The sequence below is a fragment of the Dendrobium catenatum genome, unplaced genomic scaffold (genome assembly GCF_001605985.2).
Source record: "Dendrobium catenatum unplaced genomic scaffold, ASM160598v2 fragScaff_scaffold_853, whole genome shotgun sequence".
NCBI lineage: Eukaryota > Viridiplantae > Streptophyta > Magnoliopsida > Asparagales > Orchidaceae > Dendrobium > Dendrobium catenatum.
Window position 1 is genome coordinate 8,359,923 of NW_021319315.1, and position 18,551 is coordinate 8,378,473.

Genomic DNA, 18,551 nt, shown 5'->3' on the forward strand with positions numbered 1-18,551 from the left:
ACCCCTGATACATATGTCGTATAAGTTTGCCCCCTCCCCTGAAATTAGGACTAGTTCCTCCCCTGATCATTAAATTTATGTTACGTTCGGATTAATATAATTCATAAATATCAGATATATAGTTTAAGTCGCAATATTTTTTTCTTAATTAATCATTTATCATTTTGACTGGGCTTTTACAGTAGTTAATTGGAAGTTGGAATTAGTTCTACTTGCCAAGTCCCGCCTTCCCTTTATTTATTTTGAAGGCTCCACGAACTGCAAAGTATACGCCCAGTACAGAAGAGAGATCTAGAGACAAGGAGAGAGAGAGAGAGAGAGAGAGCCATGGTGAAGCTGCCGGTGACGCGGTGGATCTTAGCCGTTCTAATGGCACTTCTGCTGCTTGGGGCATTCCTATTATCCGATCTCATACTGCAAAGCTTCGCCGGAAATATGTAAGGGGCCAACTAACTCTTTAGGTGTCTTTTGGGACAGCTTTTGGTTGGAGAGATTATTAGGTGCGGAGTACGGACGGGGAGAACCGTCCGCCACAAGCATTAGCGGGTGCTCGGTACCGCTAGAAATCCAATGTTTGTGCGGATGGTGCGCTCTCTGCACCTAATAATTTTTCTTTTGGTTGATGATTTTTTTTTGCGGGTTTTAAAAAATTTGTGATAGAAAGCTGATATAAATACCAGGAAGAAAATTGTTTCAAATGAAATTTTAGATTTCATTTGGAGAAATTATTCTGTGTGGATGACGAACGTAGCTCTATATCTGGAGATCAATCAAAATGAGCCATGTCAGCAATACCAAGCACAGTATTGAGTGGTACCAAGCCGTAGTACTGAGCGGTACCAAGCAGTACCGAGCCGCGGTACCGACGTGACTCATTCTGGTTGGTCTCCGGAGAGCATTTGTTGTGACCGCGGAATAATTTCTCCAATCATTTGGGACCATTTTCTTACTATTTTTTAAAACAGTTTTTAAGTATAATTTTTTTAAAACTATAAATTTTTATACTAGAAAATTATTTCAAAATTAATAAAAAATGTCCCAATTGAAATTAATCTTCATAATTTTGATTTTATTTAACGTTCTATATGAATATTTTCTACCAACTCTAAGTAAATAATTAGCACTCTTTATTTAATGAAAATTTATTCTAAGTGAATACTGTTTATGCTATTATTATCCTAATCAATATTAAATTATTAGAAATTTAATAATATAGAAGCTCTTATTATCCCACAACTTTGTATAATTCGTTCATATTTTAAATAAATAAATGATTTTCAATTATAAAAATTAGATGTTGAGAATAAAAAATAAAGTTAATACACTTTAAATCTCTACATTTCAAAATAATATATAAATATTTTATCATTTATGATATCTAAAATGATAGTCTGCCCTCTCCAAGATAAAATTTGCTTTGTTTTGTTTGGATAACCACTGAAAATGTAAAATAATAATAATTATAATAAAATTAATTGGCCACCTAAAAGGTTTTTTAATTTTCTACATTTCCCTATATATGTATAGATTTATATTAGGGGTGTCAATTTTGGGTCACGAGTCGGGTTCGGGTCGAACCCGAAACTGACCCTGCACTATTCAGGTCAACCCGAACCCGCCCGTTTTTTAAAACAGGTCAGTTTTCCTAACCCGAACCCCGCTTCGGGTCCGGGTCAACCCGACACGACTCGAATGACCCGTTTCCAACAAAAAATTACTAGTTTTTGGGTCAAAAAACGGGTCTATCTCCTCTTTTTTGGGTCAAAAATAGGTCAATCTCGGGTTGCCGGGTCAAAATCGTGTTTTCGGGTCAAAATCGGGTCAAAGGGTTAACACGAACCCGACCTGATTTTTGAAACGTGTCAAAATGTTGAACCCGAACCCGACCCGTTTCAAGTTCGGGTTGACCCGAACCCGAAATTTTCAGGTCGGGTTCGAGTCAGTTTTTCGGGTCGTGTCAAATATTGACACTCCTAATTTATATAACAATATCAAAAAATTTGTATCTATTTGCATATGTAGTATATGTAAATTTTTATACATTTGTTTATAGAAGATTTTAGAATTTAAATTACATGAAAATATGACCAACATAAATTTATTTTAAAAAGAAAATATTTTTTAATACATATATTTTGATGTAAGTTAATATAGTAAATATAAAGCAAATATTAAAATTTTTAGACGTGTATGCAAAAAAAGTAGATAAATTACTTGGAATTTTTTTAAAATGGAGTGTACGTTAATAGTAAATTACGATGAGTGATTAATATAAAATTTAAAAAGGAGCTGATTAGCTAAAATTTTCGGCAAAATCGGATTTTTTCATGATAAACATGGCCAAAATTTAAATGATATGAAGGAGCATGATTTTAAAAAAAATTTAAAAGAGGCAAACTAGTTAAACAATTTTGTTTTTTGCATTTTTTTTGTAATGTGTCAAATATTTTAACATTTTTATAATTAATCAAACATTTTGACTAATTGAATTAGCCAAACTGTTAGGCTAGTTTGTCTCTTTTTAAAATTATATAAAATTATGCTTCTTTACCTAATTTAAACTTTAGCGGTGCTTCCTCTTAAAATTTGTTCTCAATCGCTATTAGTCTTATTTTTATTTATTATAAATAATAAATAATTTAATTTAATATGATGATTTTTTTTTGGGGAAAGTTATGACAAATTTGATGATTTCTTCGAAGCTTAATGCTGAACTTAAATTAGTCAGCTCAGTCTAACACTCTTGTAACAGAGCTCTAAACCCGCTGTTCCTGCGCCAAACCAGTAGCCCTCTCAGATTCATACCCGTCCTCCAGCAACCCTCCTCCGACGAACTTCGCTCCGCCCTCCTCCATTACGCCACCTCCCCAATCGTTCCGCAGCAAACCCTCTCCGAGATCCGCGTCTCCTTCGACGTCCTCCGCCGCCGCTCCCCCTGCAACTTCCTCGTCTTCGGCCTCGGACACGATTCCCCCATGTGGTCCGCTTTCAACTCCGGCGGAACCACCCTCTTCCTCGAAGAAGACCCCTCTTGGTTTCAATCCGTCCTCCGCAAATCCCCTTCCCTCCACGCCCATAACGTCCGATACCCGACGAAGCTCTCGGAGGCCAATGAATTAATGAAATCGTATCGCAAGGAGCCGGAATGCATGCCCCCAAAAGCGAGGCTGAGGGATAATCGTCGGTGCCGGCTCGCGCTGGCGGATCTGCCCGGCGAGGTTTATGAGATGGAGTGGGATTTGATTATGATTGACGCGCCAAAAGGGTATTTTGCGGAGGCGCCGGGGAGGATGGGGGCGATTTACTCAGCGGCGGTGATGGCGAGGGAGCGGAAGGGGGAGGGTTTTACCGATGTGTTTTTGCACGATGTGGATCGGAAAGTGGAGAAGAAGTTTGCGATGGAGTTTCTGTGTAAAAAGTATTTGGTCGGGGGAAGCGGGCGGCTATGGCATTTTCGGATCCCGCCGGCGAGTGGGAATGAGACCGCCGGGACATTTTGCTGATTGATCAACGATGTTGAAGACTCGGGATTGCGCTTGTGTTTGTTCTCAGAGGTTTGAGTGCTTCCACCAGCATTTTATTGATAATAAAATTTAAATTAAAATGAGAAATAATCATCCCTCATATCATCACATTTATGCAAAAATAAGTGTATTATTTAAATAAAAAAATTGGACTCAACTCAAGGGCAAATTATTTTGTGCGGACACTGAACGCAGTCCAGAGCCTAATGAAAATGCATCATATCAACCCCTACTCAGTACTGCGGCTCGATACTGCTTGGTACCGAGCTCAGTACTGGATGACGTGGTTGTACCTGATTCACACAGTTTTTTAGTATAAAAATTAAAATTTTTGCACTAAAAAGTTGATTTAAGAAGCAGCAAGAAAGTTGTTCCAGATGAAGCCTTAGATTTCCACATTCACACTACTCATTCTGAAGTGTTGGTTCGTAGATTTGACTATCAACCAAAATGTTTTGATTTTGAGTATTACGTATGTGATATATATGATGGTTTGTCTTAATTGTTCTAAATGTCTCAAAAAAAATATATAAACAATAAAAAAATAAGTGATTATGAGAGTTCATAAAATTGTTGCAAAGCACATAAGTGGTGTCCACCTAAAATTTGTGCCTCTATACAAAGAGGACCTTTGACTTTCAAGCCACGAATTATTATTATTATTTTTTCAATATGATATATTTAATGGAATACCCTTTAAACCAAACATTTTTTTTTTGCAAACCATTTTTAGTTTAGCAAGACATAGTTGGTTATAGCCTTATTTTATTTTCTTTCTTTCTTTTTTGTTTTAATGAAACAAGGGATAATTTAGAATTTTTTATTTTTAAGGGTTTTGAATGAAATGAAAAACTTTTTTATTAATTCTCACCCGCCAAAGAATTAATACATATAATTTGATCAGAAATGAATTTTTAAATTTTTTTAAATATAAGTGCAAAGTATGATGGATCAAAACAAATTTATATTACACTTTTCTTAAAAAAAAAAAAATCTAACAACTTTGCAATTTATTATGACCATTAATTTAATAAAAATATCCTGTCAATTTTTTTGCATACATAACAACAATACGGCATCCTCATATAGAAAGTGATCATACATTTATTTTTATTTTTCTTATTTTCAACTCTTTAATAAACAAAATTTTTAGGAAAAAATTAATTGAAAATATATTAAACAAAACATGGTTATGATGACTTTTACAATTTTTATATTTATTTTAAGATGAATGTGATACAAATCTCAAAGTTACTATTAAAATTTTAAAATTCAACATAATCAAATTTTAGTTTGATATTTTTATTTAATTTTCTCTTATAATAAGTTTGCTATTTTAATATCTTCAATTTATTTTATTACTTGAAGTGTGTAATTTCTATTAAATTATTATATTTTTACATTAATTTGTTTTAAATTACATATAAATATTAAACTATATAAATAAAATTAAAATCTATAATTTGACAAAAGAAGCCTTAGAAAAATTTTATATAATTAATTTTCTTTATAGCAATATTTTTTGTATATATATATATATATGAACTTTCATGATGGTAGATAAATAGAGTTTAACATTATAATTTTGTATGAAGATCTCATACACACACATATATGTGAGAAAAGTGTGCAACAATTATAAGAGGCGCCAGATTTTTTACATGGAAAATTCAAGAGAGGGAAAAGCTATGGGGTCTGGTCCAATTAAAAGAATTCCACTTGTTTTTGTCATTAATTACAAATGATACCTTTTTTTTCGGGGGAAGTCATTGGCTCAATGTAGCAAAAATATATTGTATAGAACACATTACCGGGTTGGGGTTAAAGGAATCAAAAGACATAAGAGTTGTTCTCAAGAGAATGTTGGCTTGTTAGTTTAATCGGTAATATCATAGTCAGACGATGAAGGTCAGATGGATCATAGTTTAACAACTGGGGTCGAAGGAGCCATAGTTGGGTGACAAAGGTTAGGGACTTTAGTCTTGTGACTAAAGTCCAAGGAACCATGGTCTGCGAGTAATAAAGGGATAAAAGGAGGCTGGTGATGGAGGTTAGAAGGATCATAGTCGATGTGCGATGCATGTTAGAGGGATTGTTGTCATATGATAGTGGTCAAAAAAAGTGTGGTTAGTTGGCGAATGCGGTCGAAAGGATCGTAGTCAGGCGACGAAGGTAATAAGGGCCTTAGTCAAGCGACGATGATTAAAGGAAAGTAGTCAAAAAGAGATCGGTGGAACTGTAGTCGAAAGGACTGTTGTTGGGAGACCAAGTCAAAGGGACTATATTATGGCAATGGTGCTTGAAGAATCATAGTTGGCGGGCGACGAGTGTTGGAAGAACCTAGTCCGGGGACATTGGTTTGAGGACTGTAGTCAAGCGATGAAAGTCTAAGGATCGTATCGGCGAGTGATGGAGGTCGAAAAGATCGTGGTTAGGTAATGATGGTCCTAGGATTGTAGTTAGGCGATATAGGTTTGAAGGATCTTGGTGGGCGAGTGACGGAGTTGGTTGGACCATAGGCTAGTGATTGAGGTCAAATAGACTAAAGTCAACAAGAGACCCCGAGGTCTCCAAGACCATAGTCTGTGAACATTGGTTGAAAGGATAGTACTTAGCAGATGATGAAGATCACAAGGACCATAATCGAGCAATTGTGGTCAAAGGACGGTAGTCGCGTGATGGTGGTCAGAGGGACTATAATTGACTAGCGATGGAGGTTGAAAGGACTATATTTGACAGGTGACGGAGCTTAGAAGGATTGCAGTCGGATGATTGAGGTCGAAGGATCATAGTTGGGAAATAATTGCTAGTAGGACCATAATCAGTGGACGATGGAGGACAGGCAGAAACCCATCAGTGGTGGTTTGACAGAGGTCCAACAATGATGGTCGAGTAGAGGTTCAACAACGACGGTCGGTTGAGGTCCGACAACGATAAGGTAGGCGTCTCACGACGGTCGGCTGGTGAAAGTCTGACATTGATGGCTTGGAGGCAAGGGTTTGTCGGGGTTGGTGCTTAGGTATTCATGCTGTAGAGTTCTCTTATATCTCTATCCCAATTTCTAAGCCTCGAAAGGCCCCCTTTCATGTGCGAAGTGGGAGCCTATTTATAGATTTTTGGAAGTGATAGGCTATGTAAATATGTAGAAGATTATAGCAATTTCAGAGTGCTCTATTGGATGCCCCATATTGATCATCTCGATCATAGAATGTTCATTCAATATTTAAATGCCTTAATGATGCCATAATAAAATAATCTTGGGCTTATTAGTTTTGTCTTATCAAGTTGCTCGATTCGATTATAAGAATATCATATTTAGATATCATTTGAACATCCAGATAGTGTCTTGAAGCATTCAAATATGCTTTAGGTCATTGCTTTGGGCCCATTTGGGCTTTGATTGGATCAACTTTTATGTCGTTAAGTTTGTCTAGCAAAGACATTTAGTTTCACTGTAAGTTTGCAAAGATTAGAATTTGGATGATTCCAAAATTAATTTTAAAAGTTTCTAATTAAGACATGCCTCAAGATTCATGCCCGATGAAAAAAAAGTTAGTGACACGTGTATATATATATTCACGAATCTTGAGGTATATCCAATTTGAAAACTTTTAAAATTAAATTTGGAATAATCCAAACTCTGATTTAAAAAATATATTGTTAATTGAACATATAGAGGAGATGAACCCAATGAACACCGAAATTGGTCTTATCCGAGCCCAAATGAGTCTAAACAAAGACATCAAAGCATATTTAAATTGTTTAAAACAATAATTGGATAACCAAATGATCTTCATATGTGACATGCTTTTAGTCAAATTGAGCGACTCGACAAGATGAATCCAACAAGCAGAAGATAGCTTCATTTTGACATCATTAAGGCACTAAATGCTTAAAAAACTTTTTATGATCAAGGGAATCAATATTGGTTGTCCGATGGAGCACTCTATACCTATTATTGCTATTTTCCATATTTACAGAGCATGCCGCTCATAAAAATATATAAATATATCCATAATCTCTACATGAGGGGGATATTTGGCTGGAGATTGGAAAGAGTTATGAGGCTTCAAGGATTTAGAGATCCACCAAAGCATCGGCACTGGACGAACGCATGACCCGACTACAAAACACCGCCAGACTTCCACCTAGCAAATGCCACACAACCCCAGGTCACCGACCCCCGTATGGATTTATGCCCAATCGCCATAGGACCACTGCCCAGTCGCCAATCAAAAGGTCAGGCTTCCGTCCTGATCGTTGTCGGATTTTAGCATGGTCGCAGTCAGACTTTTGCCTGACCGTAATTAAACCACTGCCTAGTTGTTGACTACTGTCAAACGTTCGCCAGAATGCGATCATTACAAGCTCCCAAATATCTATATGTAATCCGACTGACTCTCCAAAATTTTGTAATTGTAGCACATCTAAGTTAAGTGATGTAGCGCATCTCTATGAATCGGACTCAAAAATCGCATACCACACTCCACAACTTATTTTTTATCCTTGTTTTAAGTACCTAGTAATTGCTTTTATCCTTTTGCTAAAATTGTATATGCTAGCTTTTTACTTGAATGGAGTAAACTTAGAAAGAGGAAAAGGCCTAACACACACACACAAACACACATAAAGAACAAAAGATAATATATTCTCAATTCTCAAAATTCCTGTTTCGTTTGCTTTTTTGCTTCATTGTTCTTGATTGCATGTACAGTGATACTCTTTGGTGCAGCTAACACATCAAGTGGTCTCCCATGCTATCGAAGAAGTCACAGTACTACTATTGATTGTATTCAGTTCATCGAGCGGTTGGTAAGCATGAATGCCAGCTACATTGAAGGTGGATAATGTGTGAATGTGTAGTGGTAATTCGACTACATAAGCATTATCATTTTTACGTTTGGTAATGCAAACTGGTTTGATCTTGCATGGACTGAGTTTTGAATATTCCCCACTTGGGAAGTGCTCCTTATGGAGCTGAACCATAACAAAGTCTCCAAATTCGAAAATTTGCTTGCGTTTGCGAATGTATGTTTCCTGGTTATATTGAGCATTAGATTCCATAAGTTTAGCCTTCACTTCTTGTATAATGGAACAATGTTGATCTATAAATTAAGTAGCTGGTATATTACGTCATTTTGGCAGAACTGTAATATCTATAAGTTGATTCGTTAGCTTTTTGTAAATAAAGCTGAATGGGCAACAGCCAGTTGAGTGATTTGTCATAGAATTAAAGGCAAACTCAACTTGCTCGAGCATCACGTCCCATTATTTTGGTCTATTTTGAACTAAACAACTGAGCATATTAACCAGTGTGTGATTAACCACCTTAGTTTGTCCATTTGTCTGTGGATGATATGTCAAGCTGAGTTTTTATTTCAGTTTGCAATCGGCTCCATAAGTCTCTCCAAAAATGATTAATGAACTTTACATCTCGGTCTGAAGTTATACTACAAGGCAACCCGTGTAAACGAATGATATCTTTGAAGAAAAAGCGGGCCACATTAATTGCATGAGTTGTCTTCATGACAATCAAATCAGAACAGAATAATCAACTACTATATGTGAGACTATTTTATATATGAAAAGTATTAATGCACATCTCATATAATTACAGAGATAATTAGCGTTTTATAATGAAAATATTTTATTAGGATGTTTTTTTTATTATTTATATATTTATTTTTAATTAATTTTTTTTCAAATATTCTTGCCTCTACACCCTTGTTTACAAATAAAAGGTTAGATTGAAATTCTAGAAACAACCTATCACCTTGAAATTCCTACTTTATGATAACAAAATATTATAGAGTTGTCTCTCTATCTCTTGCTAGTTCTCTCTCTTCCCATAAATTTAAATTCAATAAGAATATCTTAATACAAATTATATTATGATGAGTTCAAAATTATTGATTTGCTTTGAAAGATATTCAGCTTTTCTTGTCACTATCAACATATTGTGAAGGAAATTCAAACCCTATAAGAAAATATGGGTAGCGGGCATATATATCAGCAAAAGTTGACTATTAATCTAGCCTGATAAACATGGCCTCAACCTGATCCACTTGTGTATTAATTATTTTAAATAAAATCTGTCTTCTTCATCAAGTTGACCCGCTCCGCAAGGGCGCCCTAAGTCAGCGGCCCATAAGCCTAAGCAGGGACTTCAAAACTAATTGTACCGACTGAAGATGAGCTGATAGGAGCCGCTACTGGCGCCGTCGGAGGAGCCGTGGTATGTGTTACTTATTCCTACACTGAAGATGGTGGCGCAAACTCCTCAATCTGCTCTCCGTTGAGGCTTTAGTTGGCTTGGTCGCTAACTAAACCTGTACAGAAAATGGCGCATGCTGCTCTACAGTGCTTAATTACAAGCATGGTAGTCGCTCCTGTGGTACTTAAAGTGTGAAGGATCAGGAAGAGGAGGAGCTCTTTCTTCCTCTAAGAAGGTTAAATGACAGGAGAAGGACTATCAGCTTGGCAAGTTTGGAGGGGGGTGAACTGTGAAGGCCGGGTATATGACGAAAAATTATTCGTCTGGAGATCAATCAAAATGAACCACATCATCTTTTTGTTCGGTACCGCTTTGTACTGTTGACGTGGCTACACCTGATTCGTCTCTGGACGTAGAGCTGTTTTCGGTATCTGCACAGAATAATTTCTCGTATATGACACGGAAAAATTTGAATCTTTTTTTTTTTTGGGACATTTTGACCAATTAAGTCAGACTCATACACACATTGCATACACGAGACTCAAACTCAAGACCTTTTAATTGATAGCCTAAGCTTCCAACCAACAAATCAAAATGAGCTGTGTATAAATTTGAATCTAACACAATATTTTGTTATGATATAACTTAAAGATGGTTTCTAAAACTGTTGAGAAAAGTTCAAAAATATCGGTTAAATTGGCTAAGCATTCTCGTATTTTCTTTTTAACAAAATCACCTCCGGTCCATATATCTTAACAAAGAACATATTTTTTCGGTCCAAGCATTGAAGGCGTATTATAACTAGAATTTCAAAGGCAATATATTGGATGTAAAGAGAAAGAAACCTAACAGGAAGGTCGTTGAACTAAACAGCCTGAACCCATTATTTAAATTAAGTAGAACTTTTCATCTTGAAAATTTCTATTATGCAAGCTAGCTTACTTGGGAGTTGGTTATATTAATTTCTTTAATGTAATTTTGAAGTCACCAATATATATACTTTATAATGAAAAATAAAAAAAATAAATAACGCTCCATACACCAAATATTCTTTTCCATACCTTATATCATTAGGACCTTTATATGTTAGGTATAGCATTTAAAATTTGTATTTCAACTTAGGGTTATTGGGATATGAAAAGAGATTGTCTGAAATAGAGGAGTTTGTGGAATAATAATAAAATAGATAAATTTATAAATGTTATAAGTGAACCGATTTATGACTCACTAATTATTAGTATTGGTAATTGAGTCATGAATTTTAGATTAAGATGTATTGTTTCGTTTGACTCTTCATAAAGAGTTTGTCTTATTTTGATGAGTTTTAGGCTTCATTTGGGGCAACTTTTTTCCTGCTTCTTAAATCAGCTTTCTAGTAAAAAAATTTAATTTTTGTACTAAAAAGCTACTTTAAAAAACAGAAAAAAAACAGTACCAAACAAAGCCTTAGGCAGCTATTGCTCTTTGGATAGTATTTGGTGATCGCGACATGTCTTGATGCTAGATTGTGTGCAAGTTACATAGGTTGTGTAAGGACAATAAGCATGCATGAGAGAAATGAAGAAAAATAATGTATAAATAGAATATCAAAAGAACATGGAGGAGTTTAGGTGGTTCATTAAACCCTTTTATATCCACAATTAAAAATAAATAAATAGCCCCTAATCTAAAGAGAAATATCTAAAATTATTTTTCTCTTATGTTCTTTCTCTAAAGTCAAACATGATATACATTTTTAAAGTAATTATTAAAAACGACAATTGTAGATGACGACTCCAAATTTCCAACTAACAGGATATTTTGTGAAGGCACATCAGCTTCATATGGAAAAATGAGGCTGAAATTAGGTGGCAGTAGCTCAGTGTTCATGGCGGACTAATCAATGCGAACGGCCACCAATATGAGCATTATTAATTTCATAACAAAACAATGACTCCACATAAAATATTATGTTCGAAGATTTGACAAATGAAAATATATGATATTCTGATTGTTCTTGAGTAATCAAGAGAATGATGGGTAGAAAAGTAAATTTTTTTGTTAAATGATAGTAATAAAATTAAACCAATCTTGTAAGAAAATAAAAGAAAATTAAGATAAGAATGTCCTAATTAAGTTTTAATTATTCTCATTAGATTTTTTATTTATTTAAAGAACATAGGCGAATAGAGACACCCCTCCCCCTCCCTCAAATAAACTACAAAATAGAATTGGAGATCAATATATGAATGATATATTTTGATTGCTTATATTGAAAATAAAAAATTATATTATGTTCATGATGAAATAATCATTCAACTTTTTTAAAATATAAAGAGTTGATATTATAAATTATAGGCTTTTATTATCTTCCATTTAATATTTATTTATTTTTAAAAAATAAATTAAAAAATAGATCCGCATGAAAAGAAAAAATTGAGGTAATATTTGAAAAAATTAACTTGAACCTCCCTCACTAGAAAAAATTTCTAACTCTTTCACTCTTAGAGTCTTAGAGATGTATATTATTTGTTCAAAATAAATTTTATAGATATCAATATCAAATAGGGTTTATAACTGTCAAAATAAATAATATTCCATTGCAAAAGTTAACGTCTTGCAAATTTTAATAATCTTTTTTTTGAAATATATTGGCGTATGCTAAACTGCCCATCTAGGCCGCCAGAAAACTGCTCGTAAGTATAGTTAGTCATGTGGCATGTGGCGATGTGTATGAAGCGTCTGCTAGGGTTTTGCCCCCTGCGGGCTTAGCCCGCCGCCTTCATCTTCTTCCGCCCCTTTCCGTCGAGGGGTTTAGCTATGGCGAAAAAGCTTTTGGATCCTGGATTCCTCGCTGGTAAGCATCCTAAATCGTTTAGGGATGCTTTGTCTGGTGATTCCATCATCTCTTTTCCGGATTTCCGCATATCTTCGAACCGAGGTATGCCATCCTTATGGTTCTCGGAAGAGGAATTTCTTCACCTTGCTAAACCGTTTGAATTTGCTTTGGTTGGGAGATTTCCTCTCAAACGCCCCACTTTAGATTCTATTCGTAAATTTTTTTTCGGTTTGAAATTATCAGGAGAATTTTCGGTCACTCTCTTAGATCAAACTAATGTTTTGATTAAGCTTCATAATGATTTGGATTATGCTAGGGTCTTTGCTCATAGATCTTACTTGGTTTTTGGGTGTTTCATGAAAGTTATTAAATGGTCCCCTGTTCTTGATCTTGCTGAGGAATCACCGGTTGTGCCTGTTTGCAGAAGTCCATAGATTTGGTCAAAGGATTATGTGGAGGTCGCTTTCTTGAACCTCGATAAAATTAAAATAATAATTTGTTGGCGATTGGTTTGAATAGAAAAAAATATTGGAAGGACCTATTTTTATCAGAAATCATAATGAGTTTTCATTAAATGTATTTAAATATAAATTTTAAATTTTTATGTGCTTTATAATATTTTTTATTTTTTTTTTAAATTGTTCTGAGTAAAATTCCATTAGAATTCATTGAAAGGTAAGGAAAAAAAAACATATTTAGCCATCCAAAAAAAGCTAAAACTCATCCATCCATTATTCCATTAATAATAATAATATTAATAAAAGAAATTAGTTTGCAAGAAAGTTAAGTTCCCTTTGCTTAAGAAAATCTCCTTTAAACAAAATAATCTTTTTTTTAATAATGCCAACATTTTTGCTTTTGTTGTAAGGTGTAATACAAAAATAAAAGTTTAATTTACAAATATATTTAATAATAATTGCTATCAGATAAAAATTTGTTTGGCATATTTTTTAATCAACTAATTGACAGGGTACTCATATTTTACAGAAAACTACTCTTCTTTCATATATTCATACTTGAAATCATTCTTAAAACTGCCCAAAGACTCAAAACTAACCTTTCAGCATTGAATTTAGGAGAAATTATAATGCGCGGACGCCGGACTCAGCTCTACGTCCGGAGGCAAATCAAGTACAACCATGTCAGTGATATCCAGCCGCGGTACCGAGCAATACCGAGCGAAGGGTGACGTGGTGCATTTTGATTGGTCTCCGGACAGTGCTCGGCATCCTCACAAAATAATTTTTCCGGCTTCAGTTCATCGATAAACCTTTTGGTGTCCATAGTTTTTTAAATTTCAGTTTCAATTGTGATTTCAGCTGATCTATTATTAAAAAATATTATTAAAATATATTTAACACATGAAATAAATAAGATTATTTAATAAAAAGATATTTACTATATGAAATGGAACAATATGAAAAATATCAACAAGTCTGAAACCAATCTAAATTGAATTGAAACTATTGAAACCCAAAATCATGTTAAAAAAATGCTGTTTTATAAAAAATTTTAATACTTTTATGTAAAAGATAAGAGACAAATTCTTGTACTAAAAAAATAACACTCAAGATCACTATTTTTCGTAAGATAAAAATGGGATTTTTAACAGTTTCTTACTGATTGGCATAATGTTTTATTCTTTGTCCGATACTCTCTGGATCAGGAAAAACTATTTTGTGCAGAAATCGGATGATGCGGAGGCTAATCAGAATGTGTAACGTTACCTAGTACACAGCAGTGCCGAGCACCGGTACCAAGCAAAAAAGTGAAGTGGCGCGCTCTGATTGATATCTGGATGCCGTCTGGGGTCCGCACACAATAATTTCTACTAGATAGATTTGAGATGTAACTTACTCAATCTTATTTGTTAGCCTACTCGGGTTAATCATGATAAATAGCTTGTGAGCCGAACTTTATAAACTAATAAATTAAGTTTAAGCTAACTATATATATGACTCAAATGTTTAACTCATGAGTATGCATGTTTAAAATATATTAATATGAAATATACTAAAATTGTAATAATATACAAAAGTTGAAGTGCAAAATTGATAAAAAAAAATTAAAATTATATTTAAGTAATTCCTTTTGTTTTATTTTTAATTTCTCAAACTTTTTATTATTTTATTTTATTAATTACTTAAATGATAATTATTTTCTACCATTCATATTAAATCAGCTGGATCGTGAATAAATTCAAACTCATAGAACTAAGTTGGAGCTCGAGCTCAAATTCTATTAATTAATTAAGTACAAGCTCAAGTTATGAGTGCCTAGCTCGAGCTCAACTAGACTCGTAGGGGTTTATATATATAACTCGACTCTCAAATATCCAAAACAAAAATTATTGGTTCGAGTCGGCCCGTTTAACAAACGGGTCGATTGGATTTAGGTTTAAGTTTTCGACCCGGTTAAAATTTTGGGTCAGGTTTGGGTTAACCCACAACCTCGAATGGAACCTATTGACCCATCATCGCTCGCATCTCAACCACTCGTCCCGTTTGGCACTCATCACACTCTCGTTTGCTACTCACACTTGCCTGCTCACTGCTCGCCATCATGCTGGCCCGCTCAACCTCGTCCTCGCTCACTCACTCAAGTTCATCTGTCGCACTCAACTGGGTTAGCAGGTCAGGTCGGGTTCGTGTCAAATTCAGGTCTAAATTTTTAACTTATATGGACAAACGTGTCAAGTTTAGATTAGATGTGTTAAGAACCGATTAATTTTAGATTTGACCCGAACCCAATCCCAAGAAAAACTTGTTTTGACAGGACTCTTTTACGCCTCAACTCGGGATATTTCTATCATTAGCTTGAAGCTTTTTTATTTTTATTGACTCGATAAATCTAAATATGAATGTACTTGAAAAAATATATAATTACTTCACATAATAGTATAATACCTTAATTTCTTGCTACAATAAATAAGCTGATTTGAAAATGTCTTTCCTGCTGTCACGAAATTGCACCGAAAAAGGCGAAAATACATAAATAATTAATGCTTTTTATCGCATCTTTCATTCACAAATCATAATTATATCAACCCATTAAAAAAAAAACAAAAACAGCTATAATTCATTAACAAACAATGCTTATTTAAACGAAAAATGTTCTATCTCCCACCCAAATAATCACATCAACACTATTTTTAAGTAAAAACCTAAGCTGTCGACTCGCAATCTCCTTGTATATTAAAAACATAAGCACATTTATTAAAAAATATATATATTAACTTACTAGGTTTGCGAAGCATTACATCTTGTATTAATGCTTCCCCTCTGCTGATTTGATCAAATCAAAATACACATTTTTTCCACATCTACACTCATCACAAAACAAAAAAGCATCTTATTCTTGATCTTTTTCGTGTCAACCATTTAACCTAATCGAGTAGCTATCGAAATCAGAATATTCTAATCAAAATAAATATCAAAATTATTAGATATACTATAAAATTAATAATATACTACATAAATAATAATTAAAATTCACTTCTCTCAAAATAAATTTAAAGACTTTGAGAAATGAATTTTTGTTAAATTTTTTTTTGCTAGAATAATATTTGGATCTCTCCAATTGCTGCTAATTCATATTATGAGATTCAATATACCAAACAAATTTAAAAATCACTTTGATTTTGAAACAACAAATCCTAACCATACTAATTACTAATAAAGAGTTTATGATTAATTTGCTTGCAAAACAAAACCTAATTACACACATGAAGTAACTGAAAAGGCTCCCATGCGCGCAGTTAATTTCAGGCTAAGAGACTCCTAGCTAATCAAGGCGAAAAACCAGTATCAAAGGACTTCCTCCTGACCAAAAGGCAAGTTATCTTGGAAGGATTAGCGTGCGTGTTATCAAGCGTGCAAAGAACAAAATCCGGGCGATGAAGCGCAAGGCTAAGCCTGTCCTGACCAACCTCAATCGCGCTTGCGTCCAGCAACACGTGCCACGAGTTGCGGTGTGCTTCGGAGACCCAATGCATCGAGTATCGCGTTCCCTTGACCTCTGCTGGGTAAGCAAATAGTCCCTTCGGGCTATATTTGCTTTTTCTGCGGAAGTATTGGCTTAGTTGAGATCCCTTGATCCTGAGATCAAGCCAGTCCGATGGCGCCGGAATCAGCTTTGAATCTTTGTAGGTGGCGAACTCTCGAATGCAATCGACATCCTCATCGATCACCGTCATGTAATAGTTGTATTTGAAGAAGGGGTAGCTCTCGCCGACGAGCATCATGGCGTCTTTATGCCCTGGCATGAAGAGGACAAGGTAGTCGTCGTCGCTTAGGCCGCAGTGCTGCAAAATGCGGTTGCGGGCTTGAATCTCGGGGATGGAGATGAAGCTTCCGGGGAAGGAGGATTTCTTGGTGAGGATGTCGAGGAGGCGAGAGGGTTCGAGTTGGGTGCGGTCGAGATCGGGGTGGCTGCCGCCGAGTGAAGGGGAAGGGGAGGGGTCACGGGATCCGAGAGGTGATCGACGGCGATCGTCGGGGGATGGAAGACCTCGCCGGCCGCCGGAGCTGGGGTCGCTGGAGTCGGTGCAGTAGATGGAATAGAGATCCGTCTTGTCGCTCTCTTCGATGAGGCCGTGGGAGTATTGGGGGTACTTGGCGAGCACATACTGTTCGACGTATTGCATCTCGGTGGGCGTGATCGGACCGGACCACCGCAGATCGAGCCCGTGAAGCGTTGACATGGCTTCCGCGACGATGTGGGGCGGGATGAACTCTCGAGGACACACTTTCTGGTTTGTTTCAAATCAAACATTGTACAAGTTGTTGATTGGATCGAAAAAGAAGATCATAGAGTGAGAAACTACAGAGAGGTATATATATTCATACGAACCTTAACAACCATGCTGTTAGGTCTGGTGCTCGGGAGAGGCAATTTGGGGAATGAGCTTAGGTTTGACTCATCGAAACCCTCTCCTTCCATGGCCTGCATCAGAGATTTTGGATAGAGATTGTAATTTTACAAAGACTGGACTGTGATTGAGTTGAATCGAACGACTGATTACGTGTGATCGAGCGTACCTTGGATTCCGGAAGGAGACGGATCTGAGCTTCGAGATTAGTTCTTCCCATGAACCGTCGATGCTCAACTGTATTTTAATCGAATCTGATAAAATGGGAGTAAAAGCGGAGGGAGAAGAGAGAAGAAGAGGAAAAGGAGAGTCTCCTTCGACGCAGCTGCGTGGATTGGTTTGAATTGGGTTGTTTTGGTAAGCAGAATAAAGATAATAGAGAATAGTGAGGACTGAGGAGGAGAACAGCTACGAGGAAAGCGACAACAGCAATACATATCGCCGGTGGAGGAATAAATTAATGAATGGAAGCAAATATAATGGCTGAATTTACCGTAGTTAACTCGTTATGGTCTGTTTCACGGCTGTTGCCTGTTGGATGTTCTTGCGAGCTCCAGGCTGGGATCTCCACGAAAATAATTAGACTCAATATTTTTTAGTGGGGAAGCTAATGAGAATGCTCAAAATAAACAAGAGAAGATTGTGTGATATATATTCATTTGAATTAAGGTTTTATTTTGAATAATTTTTTTGCAATTTTTATTAATAAAAAAAAATTGTTCTAAAATATTTTGTATAGAAAATTGAGTAGAAAATAGTAAGAAAAATATCTCAAATTAAACATGAATTAAACTTGAAGCAATTGAAATAATTGAAGAAATCACAACTCTATGTTAACATAAGCGTGTGTCGGTGCTTTTTTTCGATTTGAGGCAGATAGGCCAACTCATCGCCTATCTAACATTTAACATTGACATTTGCATTTGGTTAGCAACTAAAATGAAAGGAGTCAACAACAATTCCTCATGTTATCACTTAAGCATTGACATTTTAGCCAAGCAAACTAAAGAATTTGCCTAAGCACCATGCAACTTTGGTAGGTCCCATCCATCGTGTGGTTCAAAAGTTGCTAAAAGTTTATTTCTCGTAGTAGGTCAATTATTCAAATTAAACCTCAAATGTCAT

At 35.4% G+C, this 18,551-nt stretch overlaps 2 protein-coding genes across 2 annotated transcripts; one reads left to right on the top strand and one right to left on the bottom strand.

Annotated features, from left to right (window-relative positions):
- The first annotated feature begins 327 nt into the window (after window positions 1-327).
- Window positions 328-3,919, top strand: LOC110101335 (probable methyltransferase At1g27930). Its single transcript, XM_020829194.2, has 2 exons — window positions 328-437; window positions 2,753-3,919. The coding sequence occupies exons 1-2, from the start codon at window positions 328-330 to the stop codon at window positions 3,501-3,503; spliced, it is 861 nt and encodes a 286-aa protein (XP_020684853.1). The 3' UTR covers window positions 3,504-3,919.
- Window positions 3,920-16,166: 12,247 nt separating this feature from the next.
- Window positions 16,167-17,949, bottom strand: LOC110101312. Its single transcript, XM_020829168.2, has 3 exons — window positions 17,596-17,949; window positions 17,408-17,500; window positions 16,167-17,306 (listed from the first exon to the last, which is right to left on the bottom strand). Exons 1-3 carry the CDS (start codon window positions 17,644-17,646, stop codon window positions 16,344-16,346), a joined length of 1,107 nt encoding a protein of 368 aa, XP_020684827.1. The 5' UTR covers window positions 17,647-17,949; the 3' UTR covers window positions 16,167-16,343.
- Window positions 17,950-18,551: the final 602 nt, after the last annotated feature.

What these genes read in the sequence shown, in the direction of transcription:
- LOC110101312 (XM_020829168.2), bottom strand. Translation starts at nt 17,646, where the DNA reads ATGGGAAGAACTAATCTCGAAGCTCAGATCCGTCTCCTTCCGGAATCC. An exon ending in GTCTCCTTCCGGAATCCAAG is followed by an intron (nt 17,501 to 17,595) that starts GTACGCTCGATC and finishes TCTCTGATGCAG; the next exon opens with GCCATGGAAGGAGAGGGTTT. An exon ending in CTAACAGCATGGTTGTTAAG is followed by an intron (nt 17,307 to 17,407) that starts GTTCGTATGAAT and finishes GAAACAAACCAG; the next exon opens with AAAGTGTGTCCTCGAGAGTT.
- LOC110101335 (XM_020829194.2), top strand. Translation starts at nt 328, where the DNA reads ATGGTGAAGCTGCCGGTGACGCGGTGGATCTTAGCCGTTCTAATGGCA. An exon ending in CAAAGCTTCGCCGGAAATAT is followed by an intron (nt 438 to 2,752) that starts GTAAGGGGCCAA and finishes CTCTTGTAACAG; the next exon opens with AGCTCTAAACCCGCTGTTCC.